General features: G+C 39.5%; 1 protein-coding gene across 6 annotated transcripts in view; it reads left to right on the forward strand.

Moving 5' to 3' along the window:
• CDK14 (cyclin dependent kinase 14) overlaps window positions 1-25,558 on the forward strand; it is a 542,651-nt gene that overhangs the window by 327,765 nt on the left and 189,328 nt on the right. For all 6 annotated transcript variants that reach the window (XR_012380203.1, XM_025872847.2, XM_073898783.1 and 3 more), the window contains one exon: window positions 9,248-9,341. Coding sequence is in view for 5 of the 6 variants with exons in the window: in XM_025872847.2 (XP_025728632.1) it covers window positions 9,248-9,341 (94 nt within the window). In the remaining variant the exon portion in view is untranslated. The remainder of the gene's footprint in view (window positions 1-9,247; window positions 9,342-25,558) is intronic.

Below are 25,558 nucleotides of genomic sequence, written 5' to 3' on the forward strand. Positions count from 1 at the left end.
AATGGAACAAACTATCCTAAAATTTGTATGGAACCAGAGAAGATCCCGAATAGCCAGAGGAATGTTGAAAAAGAAAAGCAAAGCTGGTGGCATCACAATTCCGGACTGCAAGCTCTATTACAAAGCTGTCACCATCAAGACAGTATGGTACTGGCACAAAAAAAGACACATAGATCAATGGAACAGAATAGAGACCCCGGAAATGGACCTTCAACTCTATGGTCAACTAATCTTCGACAAAGCAGGAAAGAATGTCCCATGGAAAAAAGACAGTTTCTTCAACAAATGGTATTGGGAAAATTGGACAGCCACATGCAGAAGAATTAAACTGGACCATTTCCTTACACCACACACAAAAATAGACTCCAAATGGTTGAAAGACCTAAATGTGAGACAGGAGTCCATCAAAATCCTAGAGGAGAACACAGACAGCAACCTCTTCGACCTCAGCCGCAGAAACTTCTTCCTAGAAACATCGCCAAAGACAAGGGAATCAAGGGCAAAATGAACTATTGGGACTTCATCAAGATAAAAAGCTTTTGCACAGCAAAGAAAACAGTCAACAAAACCAAAAGACAACTGACAAAATGGAGAAGATATTTGCAAATGACATATCAGATAAAGGGCTAGTATCCAAAATCTATAAAGAACTTATCAAACTCAACACCCAGAGAACAAATAATCCAATCAAGAAATGGGCAGAAGACATGAAAAACATTTTTCCAAAGAAGACATTCAGATGGCCAACAGACACATGAAAAAGTGCTCCACATCGCTCAGCATCCGGGAAATCCAAATCAAAACCTCAATGAGATACCACCTCACACCAGTCAAAATGGCTAAAATTAACAAGTCAGGAAATGACAGGTGTTGGCGGGGATGTGGAGAAAGGGGAACCCTCCTACACTGTTGGTGGGAATGCAAGCTGGTGCAACCACTCTGGAAAACAGTATGGAGGTTCCTCAAAAAGTTGAAAATAGAGCTACCCTATGACCCAGCAATTGCACTACTGGGTATTTACCCCAAAGATACAAATGTAGTGATCCGAAGGGATACATGCACCCCAATGTTTAGAGCAGCAATGTCCACAATAGCCAAACTCTGGAAAGAGCTCAGATGTCCATCAACAGATGAATGGATAAAGAAGGGGTGTGTGTGTGTGTGTGTGTGTGTGTGTGTGTGTGTGTGTGTGTGTGTGTATACACACACACAGTGGGATATTATGCAGCCATCAAAAAGGTGAAAGCTTGCCATTTGCAACGACAGGGATGGAACTAGACGGTATTATGCTAAGCGAAATAAGTCAATCAGAGAAAGACAATTATCATATGATCTCACTGATATGCGGAATTCTTAATCTCAGGAAGGAAACTGAGGGTTGCTGGAGTGGTGGGGGTTGGGAGGGATGGGGTGGCTGGGTGATGGATATTGGGGAGTGTATGTGCTATGGTGGGCACTGTGAATTGTGTAAGAGTATTGAATCACAGACCTGTACCTCTGAAACAAATAATACATTATATGTTAAAAAAAAAAAGAAGAAGATAGCAGGAAGGGAAAAATGAAGGGGGGAAAATCGGAGGGGGAGACGAACCATGAGAGACTATGGACTCTGAGAAACAAACTGAGGGTTCTAGAAGGGAGGGGGGGATGGGTTAGCCTGGTGATGGGTATTAAAGAGGGCATGTACTGCATGGAGCACTGGGTGTTATATGCAAACAATGAATCGTGGAACACTACATCAAAAACTAATGATGTAATGTATGGTGGTAAACATAACATAATAAAACAAAATTTAAAAAAAATCATCTCTGATTAGCTTGCTGCCCAAGTTATTTCAGGTCGAACCTTAACTGACATCTGGCGGTCTAGCCTGCGGTTCTAGGTGATTCATGCTGCTTCCAAGGAAAAGTTCATCAAAATGCACAGAGATTCTTTTTCTCTCATGTAGTGAAAACTCAGACTGCTACTGCTCCTCTACTTAAAATGACCGATTCTGTATACAGTTCCAAGGAGATGCAGTCCTTCTTCATTTTTTTAAATAATAAACTTTAAATTTTAGAATCGTTTTCGATATTTTAGAAAAACTATAAAGACAATAGAGAATTCCTATATCGTCCTCACCTGGCTTCCCCTGTTTGTTAACATCTTACACTACGATATGAGGACAGATGGTACATTTGTCTCAGCTAAGGCCCCCACAATGTTCCATTGCTATGAACTAAACAGCTTCATTTTGACTTCACCAGTTTTTCCTTAATTTCTCTTTTGTATTTTAGGATCCCGTCCAGGACAGCACACTACATGTAGTTGTCATGTGTTCTTAGTTTCCTCTGGGTTGTGATAGTTTCTCAGACTTTCTTTGTTTTTCATGACCTTGACAGTTTTGAGAAGTACCTGTCAGGCATTTTGTAGGCTGTCCCTCAGGTTGGGTTCATCTGATGTTTTGGGAGGAAGATGACAGAGGTGAAGTGGACCTTCTCATCACATCACATCAAGGGTACATGCTATCAGCATGACTTAGCACCGGTGAGGTTAACTTTGATCATATAGTTAAGGTCCTGTTTGCCAGCTTTCTCCATTGTAAAGTTATCATCCATCTCCTATCCCTGCCTCCATACTCTACTCTTTGAAAATAGGCTGCTCTGCTCAGCTCTTACTTGGTAGTAGGGGGAGAGGGAGGGAGGCTTACATTGCTTTTGATTCATTCAGTCACCAAATATCTTTGAGCCCTTACTATGTGCTGACATTCTGCTCTGCCCTGGGAACAAGATGATGAACACTACTTTGTCCCTGATCTTGGTCTTCCATCTAGAGGAAACACATCCCCAAAAAGCAAAGACAAGTGAATATCCTTTGAATGTGAGGAAGGAAACAGACTAGGGAATGGAGGGTGAAACATGGAGCCTGGGCAGTAAGGGGAAACCCGCCTTACATGTGGTGGCTGGGAAGGACATTTCTGAAAGGAGCTGACTGCAGACTAACAAGAAGCACTTACCCACGCACAGAGTGAGGGGAAATGCGTTCTGCGAGGAAGGAACAGCAGCGCATGCACAGATCCTGGAAATGGGGAGGAGAGCGGCATGTTTCGGGAACAGACAGCAGAGCAGCATGACTGGACAGAAGAAATCTCATGGGTAGAGGTGTGATGTGAAATTGGCAAGCATGTGGGGACTTCACACTCCCAGGTCTCCATTCTTAGTTTTAAGGTAGAAAAAAGCTCAAGCTGTAATTTTAAAAATCTAATTCCTCTCCTTTTATCAACACAGAGACACTGATGTTAGATGTGGATAGAGGGAGGGCAGATGGAAAGAAAATAACTTGAAATCCTTTCCAAACACAGAAAGCTTATATTTATATTATTATATTATATTAATTATATTATATTATATTAATTTTCATTTATCAGGTAAAATTTCCTAATATTTATAAAAATAAAAGGTAGTACTTCCACACAATAAACTTCGGCCTAAACACAAGACAAAAATTTCTGAAAAAAGTTCATAAAAGTAAATTCTCCTTCCACCCTATCCATTATTCAAATCAATTCACCAAACCCTCTATCTTGAGAAGAAATCCTTAGAGAAGTGGTTGTATAAGCACTGTTATTAAAAGTCACCCTACACATTTGCTCCCAGTTTATTTCTCAGTTAAAAATACTTTAAGATGGGGCGCCTGGGTGGCTCAGTCGTTAAGCGTCTGCCTTCGGCTCAGGTCATGATCCCAGGGTCCTGGGATGGAGCCCTGCATCGGGCTCCCTGCTCAACGGGGAGCCTGCTTCTCCCTTGGCCTGCCACTCCCCCTTCTTGTGCCCTCTCTCTCTGTCAAATAAATAAATAAAATCTTTAAATATTAAAAAAATAAAATAAAAACACTTTATGATAGAAAAAACACCGTAAGATTAAAATATCCATCTTCAATCAAGTTTTAAGAATCTACTAGTTTTTTGGCAAAATGCATGGCAAGTTTTAAAGCATATCTGCCCCAGGGAAACTGCTGAGGAAAATAGTGAAAAGCCAGATCATTCCTGAGGGCCCATTTCTATTAGTGCTTTATTAACGAATCATCGTACTACGCAGTTTCTTTCATTTTCTCTCCGTAACTGATGAAGGTGATTTCTTCTATTTACAAGTATGCTTTTATGCAAGTGAAGTGTAACATAGATCAGGATTTGGCAAACTTTGTCTGTAAAGGACCAGATCGTACACATTTCAGGCTTTTCTGAGCATATGGTTTCTGTAAGCAGCTATTCAGCTTTGCTGTGAGGATGAGAAAGCCGCATAGACAACACATAAATGAATGTGCGGCGGGGCTCTAATAAAATCTTACTTATGAACACTGAAATTTGAATTTCATATAATGTTCATATATCATCAAATATTCATCTTTCGTTTGTTTTCAACCATTTAAGAAAGTAAAAGCCAGGGGTGCCTGGGTGGCTCAGATGGTTAAGCTCTGCCTTCGGCTCAGGTCATGATCTCAGAGTCCTGGGTTCCAGCCCCGCATCGAGCTCCCTGCTCAGTGGGAAGCCTGCTTCTCCCCCTCCCTCTGCTTCTCCCCCTACTAATGCTCTCTCTCTATCTCTGTGTCTCGAATGAATAAATAAAAAAAACCTTTTAAAAAAAAAGTAAAAGCCAGTCTTAGCTTATAGCTTATAAAAACAGGCACTGGGCAGGATTTGGTCTGTAGTCTGTGGATCCCTGCATATTATTGAGTGTGTGGCCCCCGAGTAGAGAGAGGGCTGATACTACTGCTAGTCTCATTCATTTGCTGCCATGAGTGGGAAAGAACGAGGTGGCTTTACAACCAATGGTTGTAATTGCTTCTGTCCTCGAGACTATTTTATCTCCTGATCTGTAATCTGGGTTTTTCACCTGTATGTCCAGTTGGTGAGCTTCATCCATCATCGAGTCCTAGGATAGAGAAAAAAGCTGAGACCTAGTGTAGGAAGAAAAGACTTAGCCTAATGTATGGACTTCTGTTCTTTTTTTAACTCTCTCTTCCACTTTCTGAGCACAGCCATCATAACAGCATTTGGCTCTCCCAAGATTCCTCATGTATAGGGTCCTGTTTTCTCTCTCTGGAATGCCCCATTCCCACTCCCATGCCATCACCCCATAAAGCACCACGTTCCACTTTCCTAGTGTCGTTAGACTTCAGGAGTACAAGTGCATGTCCTCCTGTGCTCCTTTGGTATTTATCATGGGAATTGTGAAGAATGTTTTAGAATTACTGTGTTTATAGTACACAGACATACTTGAAGGAAACTTGATAGTTTTCCCCAAATTGACAACAGTCCTAAAAGTTTACATGACTATATCAATCAGGAGAAGGGAAGCTGAAGGAACAGACAACTTTTCTACTAGACTATCAGAAAAGAAAGTCATCATTATGCTAGAGGAACGACTGTTACCTCTGTATTCTCTTTGTAGAAAATATTCTAGAGTTCTTATAGAAGAGGTAATCAAAGATTATGCAGCCAGAATTGTAGAAAGAAAAATATCAGAGAGGTGTGTCAGTTAATAAATATGTTACATTATTTTTCTGAATTTAATATTATTTGTCCTGTTAGCTTTTAAAAATTTATGATTTCTTTTGATTTATTTTCTCATTCTGGGTTCACTTTTGTACTCAATTTTTATTCATAATTTTGTATACTTTTTCAAAGATTTATTTATTTTAGAGGGAGAGTGTGCACGCAAGCAGGGGGGAGGGGTAAAGGGATAGAGAGAGAATCTCCAGCAGACTCCCCGCTGAGCACAGAGCCCGACACGGGGCTCGATCCCAGGACCCTGAGATCATGACCTGAGCCAAAATCAAGAGTCAGCCACTTAACCAACTGAGCCACACAGGTACCCCAATTTTGTATACTTTTTCAAAATAATAACTCCCAAATTGTTTGACCTTCAACCTTAAAAAGTTGTCCCTCCATAATCATAATTACAAAGAATTACCAGTTCTGGGGCACCTGGGTGGCTCAGCCGGTTAAGCGCTTGGGATTCTCTCTCTCCGTCTCCCTCTCCCCACTCCACACCCACACCCTGCTCTCTCACTCTCTCTAAAATAAATACATAAATATTTAAAAAAAAGAATTATCAATTCTGCTTAAAATCTTTGAATTGTGGTGAAGAAATCACATATCTGCAGCATAAATTAAATTTGACAGTTTTGAGTTTGGAAGAACTGAAGGATACATGGGCATGAGTGGGTGTTTCATACGTCATCTTACCAGGTAACAAATCGTGTGTGAGAGTTTGAACACACCGCATCCTGGGACAGCTTTAATTGTAAGCTTTGTGATCAGTTCTTGTTCTTGAAAAATTTAGACTGTGTGGGTGATAATTACATAATTATTCAAATTGCCAAAAGAAACAACAAATTAAAGGAGGCATTTCCTGAAATAAGATTATATATCATAAGTATAGAACTTAAGTGATTGAATTCTTTCTCAGTAAGCCACAGGGCCACTTAATCCATCAAGAGCTAGGAGTGCAGAGTAATAGAGGGTAGCAAGGGGGAAAAAAAGTGGAGTAGGCAATAGTCCCTTCATATTAAATTGAAGGGCTTTTATTGCTGTGTGGCAATAAGGCAGCTCTCATCATGAAGTATTCTGCTAGGCTGTAATATGTTGATATGTTTGACACTTCTGCTTTTTAATTTTCTTGTGCATTCTATCGCCTTTTATACATCCTTTAAGTATAATTCTATCAGCTTTATTAGTATACCCTCACACAGCTTTGGAAAATGATGTCATCAGAAACATCCATTAGAAATGAAAGTCCATGTCCCATAGCCAGCTGAGCAGATAAAAGCCTGTGGAAATGCTCTGTCGTCGTACTCCAACTGAGTAAAATTGCAGCATAGATTTATCTTTTAATTGTTCTAAATATTGTATTATGGAGATGATCTGGACCAAGCACAAGTATTGCTAACAGCATTTCTGGAGGTGTGTGTAATGGTTACCTCACCCGCCAGCTTGCTGGGTACCCAGTGGGGGCAGCTGTGGCTTCTGCTGAGGGTCTGCACACTCAGAGTTGCAGCCTGTGCTGGGAAGGAGGACAGCCAAATGACACTGAATAGAGAGTATACCCTGAATGTTGGAAGGAAGGTGTCGGTAGCTATTGAAGATCCAAGATACTTTATGTATACGTAAATAAGAAGACAATAGAGGGGCGCCTGAGGGGCGACTCTTGGTTTCAGCTCAGGTCCTGATCTTGGGTCATGATCTCGGGTCATGAAATGGAGCCCCATGTCGGGCTCTGTGCTCAGCTCAGAATTCTGCTTGGGATTCTTTCTCATTCTCCCTCTACCCCTCCTGCTTGTGTTCTCTCTTTCTAAAATAAATAAATAAATCTTGAAAAAAAAAAAAAGACAGTAGAAATGTAGGTCAGTAGTCTTAGAAAAGAATTAATGGCATAAAAATTTGGAAAGACCCTAAATTGAAGTCTTAGACCTAACCAGGCATCTGAAGCCCCAATATTTATAAGAATATCATTGCATTTTTAGTATGCTAATAAAATGATTGTCAAAATGTATGTTGTGTCTCAAATCTTAAATGAAGACAACTTGTGTTAAACCCAATCTGCCTAGCACACTGATTTTAAAGTTAATGATTTGTTATTTAAATGGAATTATTTTTATGATATATAAGGTAGCATTTATTTGTTTTTAGTCATTTTGATTCTCTTTACTTTTGGTATTTATTTTGGGTAGAAATTATGTGCTGTAATAGAGAAGAGATTTCTGCAAATGCATTACTTCTTTAATTCAATACATGGTTTATACACAACTGTGTAAACAAGTGGGGCAGTTATAGAGATGTAGTCCCTTGTCCTTAACCTCTAAAGGATCTGAAAGAAGTTAAAGGCACAAGGGTTTTGCTCACCCTAAGTTTGAATATGAGTACAACAATTGAAGAAGTATCCCAGTATGTTCATGATTTCATCAGAATGCTTTCAGGAAACAGAAACCCATTCAAGGTAGAACCATTTAATACACACACACACACACACACACACTTATAGAACGATTTAATATATATATGTATACACACACACACATCCTGGAGAATTGCTGGAAGGTAGAGAGTGCTAGCAAAAGCAATGGATTATCTGAATATCTAGGCCTTAGGAAGGTGGGAACCAGGTCAGTTCAGGGGACTTCATCTGCAAAAAGACTGTCCTTCCTAGTGCTCTGTCATTAATGTCACTTATCCCATCAACATATCCTAGTTTCTTTCCATCCCTCTCCCAAGTGATTGTTCGTTAAAGTCCCAGCAGAAGTATCTGATTGGCTCTCTGCCTATACTATGGATTGGTTGTTCCCACTGGGTTAGGTGCAGGCCTCTGTGGTCTGGGAAGCAAGTCTCCTGATCTGCTGGACTGCCTTGCTAGACAAGGACTGTGAGCATGACCTGCTGAGCTAGGAGGGGAAGTTGACCATAGTAGATGGCTGATATATTGAATGAGAACTTAATAAAATAAACTCATAAAGAGAGCTATTATGTCTGCTGGAATGCTCATAGAAGGCTTTGTGGAAGAAATGGCATTTAAATTAGGTTATAGAAATTGGGTTGGATTTATCTGTTAAGAGCAAATAAATGAAGAAGGAGGGAGTTGTAGGTAGTGAAGCAATTTGAGTCAAGCTGTATGGGTTTATTCTTGGCCCATGGGCAGATCAGTCCAGCTCAGCAGCAATCCTCAGTGTAGCTGCCCTGAATCACCAAGTAGCCTGAGTCAACACCTGGGATCCAACCTAGACTGATTGACACAGGATCTCTGGGGTTTGTGTTCAGATTATTCACAGTTTTTAAAAGTTCCCCCCAGATGATTTTGATGCAAAGAGAGGTTTGAGAACTCCTGGGCTGCTTGAGAGGACAATATATTAAGAATTCATGAAATGGTGTTGGAAAGGGGTATTTGAAAACGACTGAAGGCTTTCTAGATCAGGCTAAAGAGTTTCTTGACTGTTTCCTGTAAGTAAGGTGGAGCTGCTAAGTGTTATATTTTATTGGTTGCCACCATTTTCTGAGCCCAGTGTAGCTGCATCTATTAGAGACCTTTCAGGGCACTAGACAGAGAGGGAAAGGAAAGAAGTAGGGTCTAGGTATATGTGGCACAGCCCTTGGTACTCATTAAGAATGTCATTTATTCATTGTTTCTCCTCTGTAGGAGTAGACGTCCTAATTCCAGATTTAATTTACCAGGAAATATTGGAGATTTTGTACAATTCTTTTTTCTTTTCTCTTTAGGGGAGTCGGCTGCATCTTTGTTGAAATGATCCAAGGGGTTGCTGCTTTTCCAGGAATGAAAGACATTCAGGATCAACTGGAGCGAATATTTCTGGTAAGTTCTTTACAGAGTGCTCCTGAGAAAAATTGGTTTCTAATTCATCCTTTCATGACAAGTTGTACAGTGCTGGTGGAAAATGATTTTAAACAAATTTCTTGGTTGTCATATTTAATTCTGATGTATTTTTTGCACCTTTGAAAACGCAGGAAATTAGTTAAAATTGTGTTTTTAAACTACTGTACACGAATAAGGTGCCAGAATGGTAGGAAATGATAGGATGTCTGCTGTAATGTAGAATAGTGGGTTAAAAATGAGGGTTCTCGCAGAAGAATGTCAAACAATTTATGTGGATGCCCCTGCCCCTTTAAGTGGGTGGAGCTTAATTCCCTCCCATCCCCACCCACTTAAATGTGGGCTTTGATTGGTAACTTTTTCCATCAAGTAGAGCTTGGAAAAAGGAGGGTAACTTTAAAATGGAGAACAGGCAAACCACCTCAGCAGGTCTTCAAGGCTAGCATCATCAAAGGTAAGTCATGTTGGTAGCCTGTACCTTTGATATAATGTGCCACTGTCTCTGTGGTCTTCCTCTCAAAAACTCTAACCCTAGTCTAATCACAAAAAAAAAAATCCCACAAACTTGAGGGACATTCTACACAATACTGCTTAGTACTCCTCAAAACTGTCAGGGTCATCAAAAACAAGGAAAGTCTGAGAAATTGTCATAGCCCAGAGGAGGCTAGGGAGCGTGACAACTCAATGTAATATGGTATCCTGAATGGAATCCTGGGACAGAAAAAGGACATTAGGGAAAACCAGTGACATCCGAGTAAAGTGTGCAGGTTAGTAAGTATCAGTGTACAGTTGGTTGTGACAAATATACCATTTAAGATTTAAAGAGGAAACTGGTGAGGGGTATACAGGAATTCTCTGTACTGTTTTTCATAACTTTTCTATCAATCTAAACTATCTAAATTAAAAGCATTTCCATTTTAAAAATCTGCACAAAGAGAAAATAAAATGTGTTCTGGTGCCAGACAATCTGGGTTTATCACCTGCACTGTCACCTTGGACAAGGGACTTAATTATCTGAGCCTTAGTTTCCCTTGGGAGAAATGAAGGCTAATAACAGCACCCATCTCATAGGTTATTTTGAGGAATAATTGACTTAATACACATAAAATGCTTTTAAAACTATGCCTGGCACATAGTTAATATCCCACAAGTTATTATTTTTATCAAATCATTTTATACTGAATATTTTTATTCAGTAGAACTTCCACATTAGCTAATATTCACATACACCTATTTTTTAAAACATGGAATCAGAGCTAGACAAACTAAGGTCTTCGGTAAAAGGATTTAAACTGTATGCATTGTAGAAGTCAATCACATTATCATACTTTTCCCTTCTTTAATAAGACTCCCATATGAACTCACTGGGGCAAATTTTAGTATGGACCATAGCAAGAGATAAACTTATCCTATAAGCATGTATTTTAGGTATGCAAATGCAGCATTAAAATACAGCTTTCATATTAAGTATAAGGTCCCAGGAGGGTGTACTGATACGAATTGAGACTCTCCATCACTACTGTGTTCATCTGGACGTTAGCAGTAAAATGATTACAAAAAGTGGACAATGGAACTAGAGAATCAAAAGCACATGTGATTCCTCCATGCTGTATCCTGTACCCCAAGTGCCCCTGTAAATCATAGCAGATGGACAACTTCTTCCAAATGTTGCCATATTGATCTCTTCTCCCAGAAGCTGTCTGTATCCACTTCCCTTTTAATTTTACTGAATTATTTTTTACCCATAAATTCCCACACTGAATGTTAAAATAATATCTTATGATTATAAAAACAATGCGTCTTTGTACAGAAAATTTCCAGTGTCAAAAAGGATAAAAGCTGGGGCACCTGGGTGACTCAGTCGTTAAGCGGCTGCCTTCGGCTCAGGTCATGGTTCCAGGGTCCTGGGATCGAGCGCCACATCGGGCTCCCTACTCAGCGGGAAGTCTGCTTCTTCCTCTCCCACTCCCCCTGCTTGTGTTCCCTTTCTCGCTGTGTCTCTCTCTGTCAAATAAATAAATAAAATCTTTAAAAAAAAAAAAAAGGATAAAAGCTGAAAAATCACCCTTTGTCCTAGTAAGCAGAGAAAACCACATTTAGTGTTTTTACATATATCCTCCGTTTCTATACACGTTAAGAAAAATTGAATCATATTTTATATACCTTTTATAACTTTATTTTTTCACTTAAAAATATGTTATTAACACCTTTCATTGAAAAATGAATCCAGAAACTTCTCATTCTTAATGACAAAGGAGTGTTTCATTGCATGGATGAGACGTTATTTGCTTAATCAGCCCCATGTTAATAGTTTGTTTACAGTTTTTAACTATTATTAAGTGCTGCCAGATACATCCTTTGCATAGTAATCCTCTTAGTTAAAAATAATTATTAGAATTCAAAGTCCTTAATTCAATAACATTTAATTTTCATAAATTTATTGACTGTTCTTACACTTTGATCCCTTCGTCTAAAGTCATGAAACACGGGCGCCTGGGTGACTCCAGTTGTTGGGCGTCTGCCTTCGGCTCAGGTCGTGGTCCCAGGGTCCTGGGATCGAGCCCCGTGTCAGGCTCTCTGCTCAGTGGAAAATAAAAGTCATGAAATACTTCCTTCTCCCTGTTCCTAAGAAAACCTCTTACTGAGTTGATTGAGATTGTACTGAGCCTGTAGATTATATTAGGAAGAAAATATATAAAATTGAGCTTTCCCATCTAAGAATAAATTATATTTCTTTATTAATATTTTATGGTCCTTTGCATAAATGTACAGTTTTTATAAATATTTTCTTTTCCTATATTCTACTTAAGCTTTTATTTTCATTCAGTTATTTTAAGTAACTTTCCAAAACTATTTTCTTAAAAATATAATAAACTTGTTTATTTTTATGTCATTGAAAAAAACAGAAGAGGGAATTTTAATGGGCTGTGGCTTGCATCATATAGATTTTTATGCTAAAACATGTCTTCAAATATTTAGCCTTTTGATTTATTTGAAGCTCAACTATAATAATAATACCACTTAATTGTATTCTGAGAATAATTTCCTAAACTTTAGTTTCAACCTAATGGTTCACTCTGCGATAATTATTGAATAATGCTTATATAACCTTGTTAAATTACTGATTTTTATACTAACATCACTAATTTACTATATTTGAAATCAGAAAACTTCAAAAGGGAATCATATAGAAATATCTTCATATATACATTATTTCCAGATGAATTTAAAAGAAAAGGAAATGGCTATATAAATGACATATATGCCACAGCTATAGAACCAGAAAATGAGTTTCATAAAAGCATAGTATATTGCTAAACAGTAGTTCAAAGATTTCATTTTACATATTATTTTTATAATGCAGTGATTTCCAGTAGGTACTATCTTGTTGGATTGCTTCCTGTTTGCAGATTTGCCTATTATTTTTTTAATTTTAGGGTAATAATCTCCTAATTTTATGGGTATTCAGAGACCTTTGAGCTATAAGTAGGCTTTTAATAAATCAAAGAAATAAATCATTGCAGATTTCCCATAGGAGTATTGGTACATGAAACTACTGTTTGCTCCTGTTAGAGCACAGAGCTCCTTAAATGCCGATAAATATCTTGATTGATGGTAATAGTTTCTTCATTTACTGTAGTTTTTTTTTTTTAACGTGCATAATGATTCTAACAAGTAAAATGTCCTTTGGCAATTAGGAGATAAAGGTCATTATCTATATAAAATTGCTGCTTTAGAATTAAATAGTAATATGTTTTACTGTGAAGAATGAGACATGACCACAAAGAGAGGAATCTACAGACTACTTGAGGCAGTAAATGTTATCATCTTAAATACTTATTTTGTCTACTGAATTGTTTAAATTTGCAAAAAGCAGTATAAAGCAAAAAGAGTCAGACAAGCTGACTCTCTCAGGAGTTGTGTGGTCACCGGAAGAAGAAATTGTACTAATCCAATATAGTTAAATCACTGGGAAAAAATGCTTTTCCTTGGTGACCTTTTATGTCTGGTCTGAATCAGAATTACTATTAAAGTGTGATTAAATCCCCTTTCACGGGCTTCTCATATAAATTGCCAGAGACCCTTTTCTAAAGTGGCGGTTGTATATCTGGCCAAGGAGATAATCAACTTTGAGAAGTCATGAAACATGGGATTATTTGGTTTGTTTTGTATTTTAATACAGGGATTAAGTCCATTCATTCGCCTGTGAACTGTGTATAGAAAGGTGGTTAATAACTTTGAAGAACAAAATTAATAGCTTGTTACCCAAGGTAACTAATATAATTAACTCCCACACACTGAGTCTTTACAACAAATACGAAAGGCAACAAAGACCAGTCAGTAAAGCCCTTATATTTTTCTTCCGAAGATTTTTTTCTTTCTTTTTTTCTCTCTTTCCCTCAGTTGGTGGAAAGGAGCAGTTCACATTTTTAACAAGTGCTTTGAACTTATTTCTTTAGCATAATAACTGTGTTGGTATATTAGGTGAGCTGGCTCTGCTACAATCTGAGATTTCGCCACTAAGTCATTTTCCTTGAAATTGTGATACTCATATGCAAGAAAGGAAGGAAAGTGATGGAAGTTTGACATTATATTCAAGACATTTGGAATTGCCAGGTGAATGGGCACCTACTTGTCTAAGCAATAACTCCACTGTTAGGTGAAAAGAGTGATGTATATTCATTTCTCCAGCATTACCTCTTTCTTAGTGTGGCATGAGGTATGCTATTCACCTCTGTTAGTTGCAAAAATAAGCAGGAGACGTATTCATCCCGGTAAACATATATTCAGAGTGACAAAATCAGAACTAATAAAAAAAAACTTGTATTCTAATCACATTGTTCTGAATTGATAAAGAAATCCACTTGGTGGAACCCTGGGAATACGGGTCTCTCTCCCTTCACGACAGCTGCACAAATGGCAGAGAATGCTGGCAAGCTGCCTGAGACCTTTGGCAGATGCTTCTGGGTTTGTGTGGCTCGGGGCCCAGTGTCCCGCGGCCATGACAGAGGAACTGGCGTGAGTTTGTTGTGGGGCCATCCTTGTTCTCCCTGCCTTTGAATGTTGATAACCCTGAGGGTCTCACCTCTCCCTGTTTTCTAGATCTTCGGGCTTGCAATGAAATTTCATCCACCAGTTGTTTGTTATCCTGTTGATTACTTGATTAATACAGTTGTTAAAATGTTCCTCTTCCTCATGTATATGTCCTTCAGAATTTACGTGTGTGTGTGTGTGTGTGTGTGTGTGTGAGTGTGTGTGTGTGAGTGTGTGTGTGTGTGTGTGTGTGTGTGTGCGCGTGTGTGAGTGAAAAGAGCCACTTGCAACTTTGAAAGGTATTACTCAGCCTGGCTTTTGAGTCATCCTTCCTTAAGCCTCTGTGTTTTGCAAAGGACTAACTGTCTCGGAATGTGGTCTTCAGACTCAGTTCCAGCCCTTGTTTCCCTATCCTGGCTCTATTTCCAGGATCTTAGCTCAAATGATAACCCTGAGGTTTCATGACTGGCCAGAGTAGCCATATGGAAAGTAAGAGAAAGCTGGTGGTCATTATCTTTAATGGCTGTTACTATCCAATGGAATATAGGAGCCACATTGTTAAGACAAAATATTGGGATCACAGATTGTATCCCCAGTACCACTACTGGATTTGCTTGAGGTCGTTTCTGGCATACTTCTTCAGCACTCACTTCGCAGCACTAGATACAATGGAGATGTAAAGGAATTGTGTGCCCTGGGGAAATTGATGACAATCAAGGTGGGCAGGCAGGACATAGCTTTAAGAATAAAGTCACGAGTAATTGCTGAGCAGTTGGTCAGCAGAAGGGAGACCCAGTAACAGTGGCAGATCCTGTACTAGTTAAAATACTGAACTCAAAGAGTTAAATACTAGGTTCTAATCCTAAATTGTTGTTTCCCCGAATAAGTCCCCCTTTCTAATTGGAGTGCAGTTTCGGCATCTGTAAAGGGAGGAGTTGAACTAGATAATTTCAGTACTGTCTTGGAGCACTAACCTTTTTGAATTCTAAAAATGCATGATATTACAGGATTATGCATAAAGGCTGTGGGTGTTTAAAGAGAAAATTGCTAAGAAAATTTTTGTCAAGCATTGAAGAGAGAATAAGACTTGAAGTGGAACAGGGGAGATGGAGACATCAGGCAATGGTAGAGAAGTGAAATGGGGACAATAGGAGTCTGTCCTGTACAGGTGGAAGGTGAGACTGGGTGTTCGAGCCTGGACTTTGATAGACTGAGGACTTTTTAATCTTATTTTATCTATGAAGTAATAAGGAGATAATATAATTTTTTAACCAGAGTAATAATGTTAAAATGGCATTTTAGCAAAATTAATACATGATTAATATATGATGATAAACTCAGATACATGAACATTGTAGAGAACTAAGCAGGACATGCTGGGTTGAAGGATATTGAAAATATCAAATAGTAATTTTCTAATTGGTTTATCTTTTTAAGATAGAGTGTGTGCATGAGTGCGGGGGGGGGCAGAGCAGGGGTGAAGGGCAGAGGGAGGGGGAGAATCCTAAGCAGGTTCACACTCAGCTGGGAGCCTGACTGGGGGCTCTATCTCATGACCCCGAGATCATGACTTGAGCCAAAATCGAGTCGGACACTTAACTGGCTGAGGCACCCAGGTGCCCTGTTAAATAATTCTTAAAGTCAATTTTAGAAAAACAAAGTCAGGTTTTTGTTTTGAAAACAATTTTCACATTAAATTGGGAGCAATTTCCAAACCATTAATATATATACTTGAAAATATTATTTTAATTATACTATAATATCTTCTAAATGTGTCCAAATGTACTAATACAGTGGTAATTTGCTTGTGGTTTTTATCCTACACTAAGCATCACATATTTTTTATCCCCATTCAGTTATTCTTTCAGCAAGGATTATTAGGCACCTCTTCTGTGCCAGGCACTGTGCCTACAGGCGATGGTAGGACATAGTCCCTGCTCCCCTCAAAAGTGCTTTCAGCTGGGCTACATCTGAACAGCTTCCAGAAAGTCACATCAGAAAGATGTTGCAAAACTGTTGTGATATGTCTTGGATATAAAGGATATAGAAGAGAAAGGAATCAAAAATAACTTCAGAGTGTCAACCTTGGGAAACAAAGTGATTCGTGAGAGCCTTGAAAATAATGGGAACATTGAAGAGTGCCCCCAGAGAGGAAGGAAAAGACAGCTCAAGTTACTGGACTTTATATGGCAGCCGGGGACCCCAGCTGGGGAGGCCCACAAGTCGTACCGAACAGAGTCAGGAGGAAGACAAAGCTCAAGGGATCATTCACCCAAAGCAGACAAAGTTGGGTCCCAAACCACCGTAGTTCTTGAATAATGAAAAGGTGGAGGGGAAAATGCAGTGGAGTGCTGTCTAAACCTTACAGACGCTCGTGGTTTGTGGGCGGTGGGGCAGAGGTAGGGATCTAGGTAGGAGAGAATCAGTGCAGTGACTCGAAAGTCAGTGTAAGGGTGAAGAGCGGAGAAGTGAAGGGTAAGTAAGGAGGCAGGAAAAAAATCACTCCCTCCAGGAAAATTAAAGATCAGTTCGGGTGTGTTTAGCTCGTGGGTGGGGTTAGGAGTCCCTCCTTTCTGTGTTCCCTCAGGGTATTTCTCACTCGGCCTGTATAGCATGTGGCACACTCTGCTCATTAAATGCTTTTAGACCAGAGGAGGAGAAGGATTTCCGGTCTAAGAAATTGAAGAGTCCACACAGAAAATGCATCTGGGTTTAATTAGAGAAATTTAGACTGTCCATGGCTTTCAAAGGAGACTTAAGATTCTCCTCAGTGTCTCAGGGGGAAGGTGGGGGGTAGGCTCAAGGGAGGCTCACTTTTAGCCCCTCCCCTCCTGGCTCTGCCTTTATTAAGATTTTGTGTACGAAATGCATCTCACTGCTGAGAGGTTAAAAAAAACCCTGGACGAATAATATCTTAAGATCCTCCCAGGTCAAGGTTCTATGAAAAAAAGAAAAAAAGACCATGTGGAAAAAAATGATAAAGAGAGATCCAGAGAAAGCGAAGATGAAGAAATAACAGTCGAGTGATTCATATAGGGAGACATTAGATAGACATTCTCAAAAAGAAAGTTCTGTGCTAATTAATTAGCTAATAGAAATTTTGGTAGCAAACTGTAGTAGGGTCATTTCTCATGAGAAAAAACAAGGACAGTAGGATAGCCGACTATAGAGTAGCTAATCCCATTAATTTTTGCAAAGAAACTTCTATTTGAATACCAGCTATTCGGGGCGCCTGGGTGGCTCAGTCGGTTGGGCGTCTGCCTTCGGCTCAGGTCATGATCCCAGGGTCCTGGGATCGAGCCCTGCATCGGGCTCCCGGCTCCGCGGGAAGCCTGCTTCTCCCTCCCCCGCTCCCCTGCTTGTGTTCCCTCTCTCTGCTCTCTCTCTGTCAAATAAATAAATAAAATCTTAAAAAAAAAAAAATGAATACCAGCTGGTCATTATGTAGAAATTTGAATTACCTCACTTGGTAAAAAAAGTATTTTTTACCTTGAGTATTCTTGCATTCACATTATAGCGTTACAGACTTTCTGTGAATGGAAAATGATATTTTCATTAAATCATTCACTTTTTCATTAAGTTATTAATTTCTTCAACAACTATTTATTATGTAGTTACTATGGGCTAAATATTCTTCCCTCTTCTGTGGGGAGAGCAGTGCAAAAAACAAAGTCCTTGTTCTCTTGGAACCTGTATTCCTATGGAGGAAGATAGATAATAAGCAAATAAATGTATAATGTGTCCCATAACTGTTGCATGGGAGATGCCACTACATATGGTGTTCGGGGGAGGTCTTTCTCAGAAGGTGATACTTGTGAAGGTAGATACCAGGGATCGTTTAGGTGGAGGGAATAACAACTTGTGTGTCCTTAATCATGATAGTATCAAAATCAGAGTTCTCAAGCCTGAATTTGGTGAATTAAGGATCATTCTTTCTAGTGCATCAACATGATTTTTAATACTCTTGTTACTTTGACCTCCTTCATATAAAACATTTCCTTCTGTGAGAAGTCCTCACTTTGTGTGAAGCATTAACTTCCTGTATCTGCTACTATTCAGACATCAAACAGAGCGAATCAACCAAGTGAGTTGGAAGTACACCCGTGTGCATGTTTCAGGTTGGAATTATGCTGGAGCTAGGGATTTGAGCTTCCTAGTTTAGTTATCAGAAATATTGATATAGATAAAAGAAAGTGGGAAATGTTTCTGTTTTGGAGAATAGATGATGGTTTAAAGGAGAAAAAAGAGGTAGAATATCTAGAGGACGCAGAGAGCCAGAAAGCACTCACTTTTGGAAAGTCAAAAGTGAGAGGAATTTCAAGAAGGAGAGATGTATCAACTGCATCAGATACTACAGTAAGGTCAGTAGAAGATGGTGCAGAGAAGGGGCCCCTCGTTGGTAACTTTTTTTTTTTTAAAGGTAATCTCCTATTTTTTTTAATGTGCATTTTTTAAAGATTTATTTATTTATTTTGAGAGAGTGAGAATGAGAGAGAGCACATGAGAGGTGGGAGGGTCAGAGGGAGAAGCAGGCTCCTCGCTGAGCAAGGAGCCCGATGCGGGACCCGATCCCCGGACTCCAGGATCATGACCTGAGCTGAAGGCAGTCGCTTAACCAACTGAGCCACCCAGGTGCCCTGGTTGGTAACTTCTAAGGGTTAGTTCCAGCAGTGTTGGATATTTGAAGTCAGATTACAATGGGCTTAAAGAGTAAGTGAAAAAGTGGAAACATTGAGTTTGGACAACTTCTTTGAGAATTGACTGAGGCAAGGTGATTAGATGTCACCTTACAGGTATTTTAAAAATCAAGATTTACAAATTTTATGATATGCCATACATATTTTTAAAATAATGAAGACCAGGGTGTTTGTAAGGTAAAGGACCCTAAAGATATAAGAAAGCACATTTGATGGATCAAAGTATGGAATAGGCAAGGGCGGATGGGTGACAGAGAGGGTGCCTTGGCAATGTGGATGAAAAGTTTTGCTGAAAGGTAGGAAAGAAGAAAGGGAAGGAAAGAGAGGAAGATTTGAGTAAATACTGTAGAGGAGTAAAAAGGAATGTATAACTATCACGATCTACATGATTCAGAAATGGAGGGGTTGTGGCTAATGGTGATGTGCCTGTGGGAGGGCAGACGTGGAGAGGAATGGATCGTATTTGCAGTGCTGGTGTAATGCCAAATGGATTGTGACTGCCATATGACAAGAGAAGGTAGTTGCTGACAGCATTTGTTAATCGATGTCAGTTTGAAACATTATTGTAGAAATAAAAGTGCTACATTTGTAGTTTCTGTGATTTATAACAGTTTACTTTCCTATTAACACAGGATTGCTTTTAGGTATATCCATCCACCTGTAAATATTTTCCAGTTGTAGGAGTCTTTACCAAAGACTTGTCTGGAGGTAATGGTTCACATCTGTGGTCTAACAGTCTTAAATGTCTGGGACATGTTTTAACCTAATATATCCCTGTTTTATATTACCATTTTAGTATTCGTGACTTTATTGTCAGTATGTGACTACTCACTGACTACTGCAGTTATCTCTTGTCATGTAACCACCTCAGAACTGTGGGTTAGGGGCACCTGGGTAGCTCAGGCGATAAGCTGTCCGACTCAATATTGGCTCAGGTCATGATCTCAGGGTTGTGAGATCGAGCTCCACATTGGGCTCCACCCTGGGTATGGAGCCTGCTAAAGATTCTCTCTCTCTTTCTCTCTTTGCCCTTACCCCCACCCCAAGGAGAAAAAAACAAAACAAAAAAGAAACCTCTGGGTTAGATCAACAACAGTCATTTTTTAAAAATTATCTGTCATAGTTCCAGGGTCAGGAATTGAGTAAGGGCAGTTCTGGACTTGGTGGACTTGGGGTCTCTCATATGGTTGCAGACAGACGGTGGCTGGAGCAGGAACAGTGAGAAGCCCATGCAGCTGGGGATTGGCCAAACATCTCTCTCTTCTTAGAGTCTTGAGGTCCTGCATAGGTTGTCTCCATGTGGGTCAGTTTGAACTTCCTCATGGTATGAGTTGGGTTCTAAGAGTGGGTGTCCAAAGAGGACCAGACGGAAACTGCATGGTTTCTCTTTAACTTAACCTCAGGAGTCCTTCAGTGGCTCTCTGTCCCTCACCCAGAGTCAAAGGGAGGGGACATAGACCCCAGTTCTAGATGGGAAGAGTGTCAGGAATGCTGGGCACATGGTTTAAAACTGCCACAGTGGTCACATAAATTTTCATTAGGGCATATCACCAAGTTGAGCTGATAAACAGCTTTGTAGGAAGAACAAACTGGGAAACAATTTAATCAAGCTTCTAGATTTTTTTGGTCATTTTTCCTCCAGGCTCCTGATAGCCATTATAGTACTGCTTCTCATGATAAACACGAAAGTGTGAATTGTCACACAGTGTTACTTGGTAGGTCATGAGGTCCCTCGTTTGCTCACCCTCCTTTTCTTCCTTTCTTCACTAACAGGTTCACAGATGTGTCAGACTGAAAAAGATGGTGAAAAAGATGCCATAGTGTGACACATCTGAGACAAAAGAGGAGGTGGTGACACTTCTTAGCAAATCTTCAGAATGTTATCCATAAAGTAGATTTTCAACTCAAATTCTGCCATGATTCTTTTTTTCCCATTCACAGCATGCTTCGTGCTTCGACATATAGGTCTTTTATTCTTCAGAACATCACCTTTGTTATCTCTTGTGGTCGGCAGCATCAAAGATGGCTTCCATGGGCTCCACCTCCTGGTATTTATGCCCTTGTGTAATCTGCTCCCCTTGAGTATCAGCTGGACCCAGAGACTTGCTTCTAATGGACTATGGCAAAAGTGATGGGATATTTGATGCGGTATTACTTCTGAGGCTAAGTTAAAAAAAGATTACTACTTCCTCTTGCTCACCCTCTCTTACTGTCTCACTGGCTGACTCTGAGGGGAGCCAGCTGCCATGTTGTAAGTTGTTCTGTGGAGGGACCCACTTGTCAAGAAACTGATGTTTCCAGTTGGCAGCCAGTTGAAGACCTAAAGTTGACAGCAGTTCTGTGAGTGAGCTTAGACGTGGATCCTTCCCCAGTTGAACTTTCATGTGAGAACACAGCCATACCTAACACTTTACTACTACCTTGTGAGAGAGCCTGAGCCAGAGACACCTAGCTAAGGTGGACCTGAATTCCCGACTAACAGAAAATGTGAGATAATAAATATTTGTTACTCAAAGCCCCTAAAGTTTTGGAGTGACTTGTTCTACAGCAATAGATAACTGCATCTCCTTTGATCCCATGACCAAGAAAGGGGAGATACTGTTACTGTAGTTTTACAGCTGAGGGAACTGCCATCAGAGATTTTGTGAACTTTTAAGAAGACGTGTTTCATAAGTACCAGAACTGAGCTGAAATTCTAAATCTGCTGACTCTTCCACCAAAATAGTATTTTGTTTTGTATTGTTTGGTTGTTTTGCTCTGATTCATAACAAGGAGTGTGCATTAGAGTGACTTGGGAATCATTTCCTGAATACTCAGTCATTCTTGGGCCTCACTCAGGGCCTTCCGAATCAGTCTCTGAGGATGGGCCTCTGTGCATTCTAACAAACAAGAAGGCCTTGGTTGATGAGTCTTCTTGGTTAAGAGCATCCACTCTAAAAGGCACATGTCCTACTTTGAAACGTTATAGATGTTTTAAATTTTCTGGCCTGATGTGACAACCTAAAGACCTCATTAGTGCAGGCACCCTATCCAGAATATAGAAATCCCTCTTCAGTCAGACGACGTCCTGTGTTTCTTATAGGGATACTTTTGATATGACCCTCAAGGGACCTGCCCTTGTATACAAGTATATTTGGGAGTTTCTTTCACATTGCTTTGTATTAACAATATTAGGTGACTAGTATTAGAATGTGTACACAAGGAAACAAAGACTTGTAATCACCATATCCCAGCACTATAACTTCTGTCTGGCCTGATCACTTGATTAATATGCTGTTTCTCTCCCTCATTTTGCAACCTACATTTTCTTAGAAGAGTAGAGGCCTTAGAAGACTTTACCCACAAAGATAAATCTGTCCAGGGGCGCCTGGGTGGCTCAGTCGTTAAGCGTCTGCCTTGGGCTCAGGTCATGATCCCAGGGTCCTGGGATCAAGCCCCGCATCGGGCTCCCTGCTCTGCAGGAAGCCTGCTTCTCCCTCTCCCACTCCCCCTGCTTGTGCTCCCTCTCTCGCTATCTCTCTCTCTCTGTCAAATAAATAAATAAAACCTTAAAAAAAAAAAGATAAATCTGTCCAGGCTGCTAATCTTTTTGTGAGGTATGAGTTCATTTAAAATCTGACCTTGTATGGTCTCCTGCCCAAGCCCTACAAGGAAATTTTTTTTTAAAACAGCCTTCTCAAAACATTCTATCCTAAATTGATCTCATGTCACCTTATTATATATCTGGATAGGAAGCAATGGCTGTTTGATTAAAATTTATCATATAAAATAATCTACCCAAATCATTGGAGCACAGCCCCTAGAGAACAATTTTATACTAAGTCAAGGTAACAGATTATCTGACCTTGGAGATGAATTTTTCCTCTATCTCACTCATCTCTTTTGACAATGACAGTCATATGTTTTCCATGTATGTGTAGGCTGTGACATTTTTATATTCTTCCTAAAATCCCTTTGTCTGTGGGTTTGGTTGTACTGGGAAAGTGTTGAGCACTATCTATTTTAAATACACCATTCGAAGAATTTTTTCTTGTTGTAGTGCCTAATATAAACTCAGTCTTCTGTTCCTTTTGAATAACCCCAAATATTAAAATTGTCAGCAAACTTGAGTCTCTGGGAATATATTCTTCTCCAGGACAAGAGGAAATGTCCGTCTAGTAAGAATTGGTTTAGGGACACAGCCCATGTGGCAAACATCTGTGATTTTACACCTGCCAGGAGTTCCTCTTCTCTTATGTCTGATGTCTAGATATGACCCTTCCTTCTAAATACGAGAAATGTCCCCTCTCCTGCCAGTGAATTTTTCTCTGGTTTCCCAATTACACATTCTCTTTCCTTCTCCTGGACCTCTTGGTCTCTTTACCCAAACCTATCTGCTGTCTCCCTTCAGTTTTGAGCTTGCAGGGTGGTTGTCTTTGCTCTTCTTCCCCAGTACAGTTTAGGATTTGGGGGTGTGGGTGGGGGCCACAGGAGTGCTTTGTGCAAATCAGGCATTAGTACTCACTCTGACGCTGCAGAGGTATTGACTCATGATGATAGAATTACCGCAGATAAATGTTCACATTTCTTAAACTTCACTGTCTTTCTAAAATGCATCTTTTGGGGGAACTCTGTGGGGATGACATTAAGAGCCACTTTAAAATTTAAAGACAATTTCTCTTCTTTTGTTTACTTGCTTAAAAATAGATGTGAGTGCATGCTTTCCTCTAGGTCCTCCTTTTGCAGTTCCTTATTCTAATAATATGTAAATCACTAGCGGCAGACAACATGTAACATTCAGATGCAGAGATCATTTTACTGAAACTCAATAGAACAAATTACTGTCCATTTGCTCTAAGTAAAATTCAGTATGAAAAATGTTTCATGTTTGCCAAGTGAAAAGTGAATAGCTGAAGGGTATTAACCAAACCATTTTTGGAAAATAATATTAGATTCATATCTCAGATCCCATTTTATTCCCAATAAGATGAAATATTGTTTATCTGTCACATGGAATAGTGATGTATGCACGCTTTGATATGATTATTGACACTTGGGACGTGTTTCAATACATTCAGCCATTTTGAGTGCCCATGATACACTTGACAAGTGGGCTTTGGTGAATTTCTATCTTGAAGAAGTTTGCAGAATTTTTGTTGAGTTTTCTTTTTAGTACTTAGTACTGGGTGTGCATCACTGAGGAAATCAGGAAGCTAAAATCATAAAGGAACTAAATCTGATTGCCAATTCCTTATTAATCTTCTTCTTTATAGTTAAAAATAGTTTTTAGACATAAATAATCACTGTATATAATCTTGATCTCTTGATATACCATGATATCAAATTAGATGTGACATGCGCAAGGTGTTAACTAACTTTAGTGAAATTATAGCCCTTGAGCAACAAATTTTTAAACAAATGTAGTATTTGTTCATCTTGCCACATATTAAGCTCAATTTTTGCAAACAATAAAATTGATGCTGTTATAGAAGAAATCTCTGTATCTCCGGCTCAATTTTGCTGTGAACCTGAAACTGCTCTGTAAAATAAAGTCTTAAGGGGAAAAAATGCTATAAACGCATCAAAGCAGAATACTGTCTGCAAAATCCATTCTCCCCTTTGAGTCATTTGTAAGATTCCCCCTTCAGGAGTTTTATCTTCTTTCTCTCAGTGAGCCGCTACGTGGAAGGGAATGGACACTCGGGCAATAACAAAATTTATTGCTTGGCAATGTGATGGTAGCAGTGCTGGACGGGGCAGGGAGGAGCAGAGAAGTAAGTTCCAGCCACTGAAACAAAGGAGCAAATGGTGTAGTAACAAGGTCAATTTGAGGCATTAAAAACCCACCTATAATCAGTACTTGGGGAGGAAGGGGGAGAGATGGGGAGCATTGCCGACGATCATTTTTCTTCCTGTGTATTCAAGTTGGTATGAACTGGTTAAAATGGGAGCATTCATTTATTTGAGCAGACCTGTATCGACGTTACTTCAGAAAAGATAAGAGGGGCTACACGGCATTGTCCATCACACAAAGCTCAGTGACTTTGGTAGAAAACAACAGATCTTTTACCATTGAGTTTTAAGACAGAGAGTGGCATATTTGTTAAAGCATAAATATTTTTGGACTTAAAAATACTGCATTATTTTTTACCGGAAAACCGGCCTGTCCCAGCCACCCACTTTAGCATTGCTTTAACACGAATTTGAGAAAAATAATGACTGAGACGTACAATAAAGTGGTTTTATTTTCTCTACTGATATTTTTATTTCTTTACCTTCTAGTTTCCAAAGTCATGATTTTATTCATGAAAATGCTACAGGAAGCAAGCAGGGTGGTTTGTTTTGTTTTTTGTTTTGTTTTGTTTTGTTTTTTAAATAAGCCAACTGCTTACTAATTCCTTGCTCAGAAAGTTAGAGAGCTGAATGAAACACGACAGAACACTCATTTCCTCTTGCCTTTTGACTTACCATCTACTGATGGGCTTGACC

The sequence above is a fragment of the Callorhinus ursinus genome, unplaced genomic scaffold (genome assembly GCF_003265705.2).
Source record: "Callorhinus ursinus isolate GAN/ISIS: 27379988/994484 unplaced genomic scaffold, GSC_fseal_2.0 scaffold12, whole genome shotgun sequence".
Classification (NCBI taxonomy): domain Eukaryota; kingdom Metazoa; phylum Chordata; class Mammalia; order Carnivora; family Otariidae; genus Callorhinus; species Callorhinus ursinus.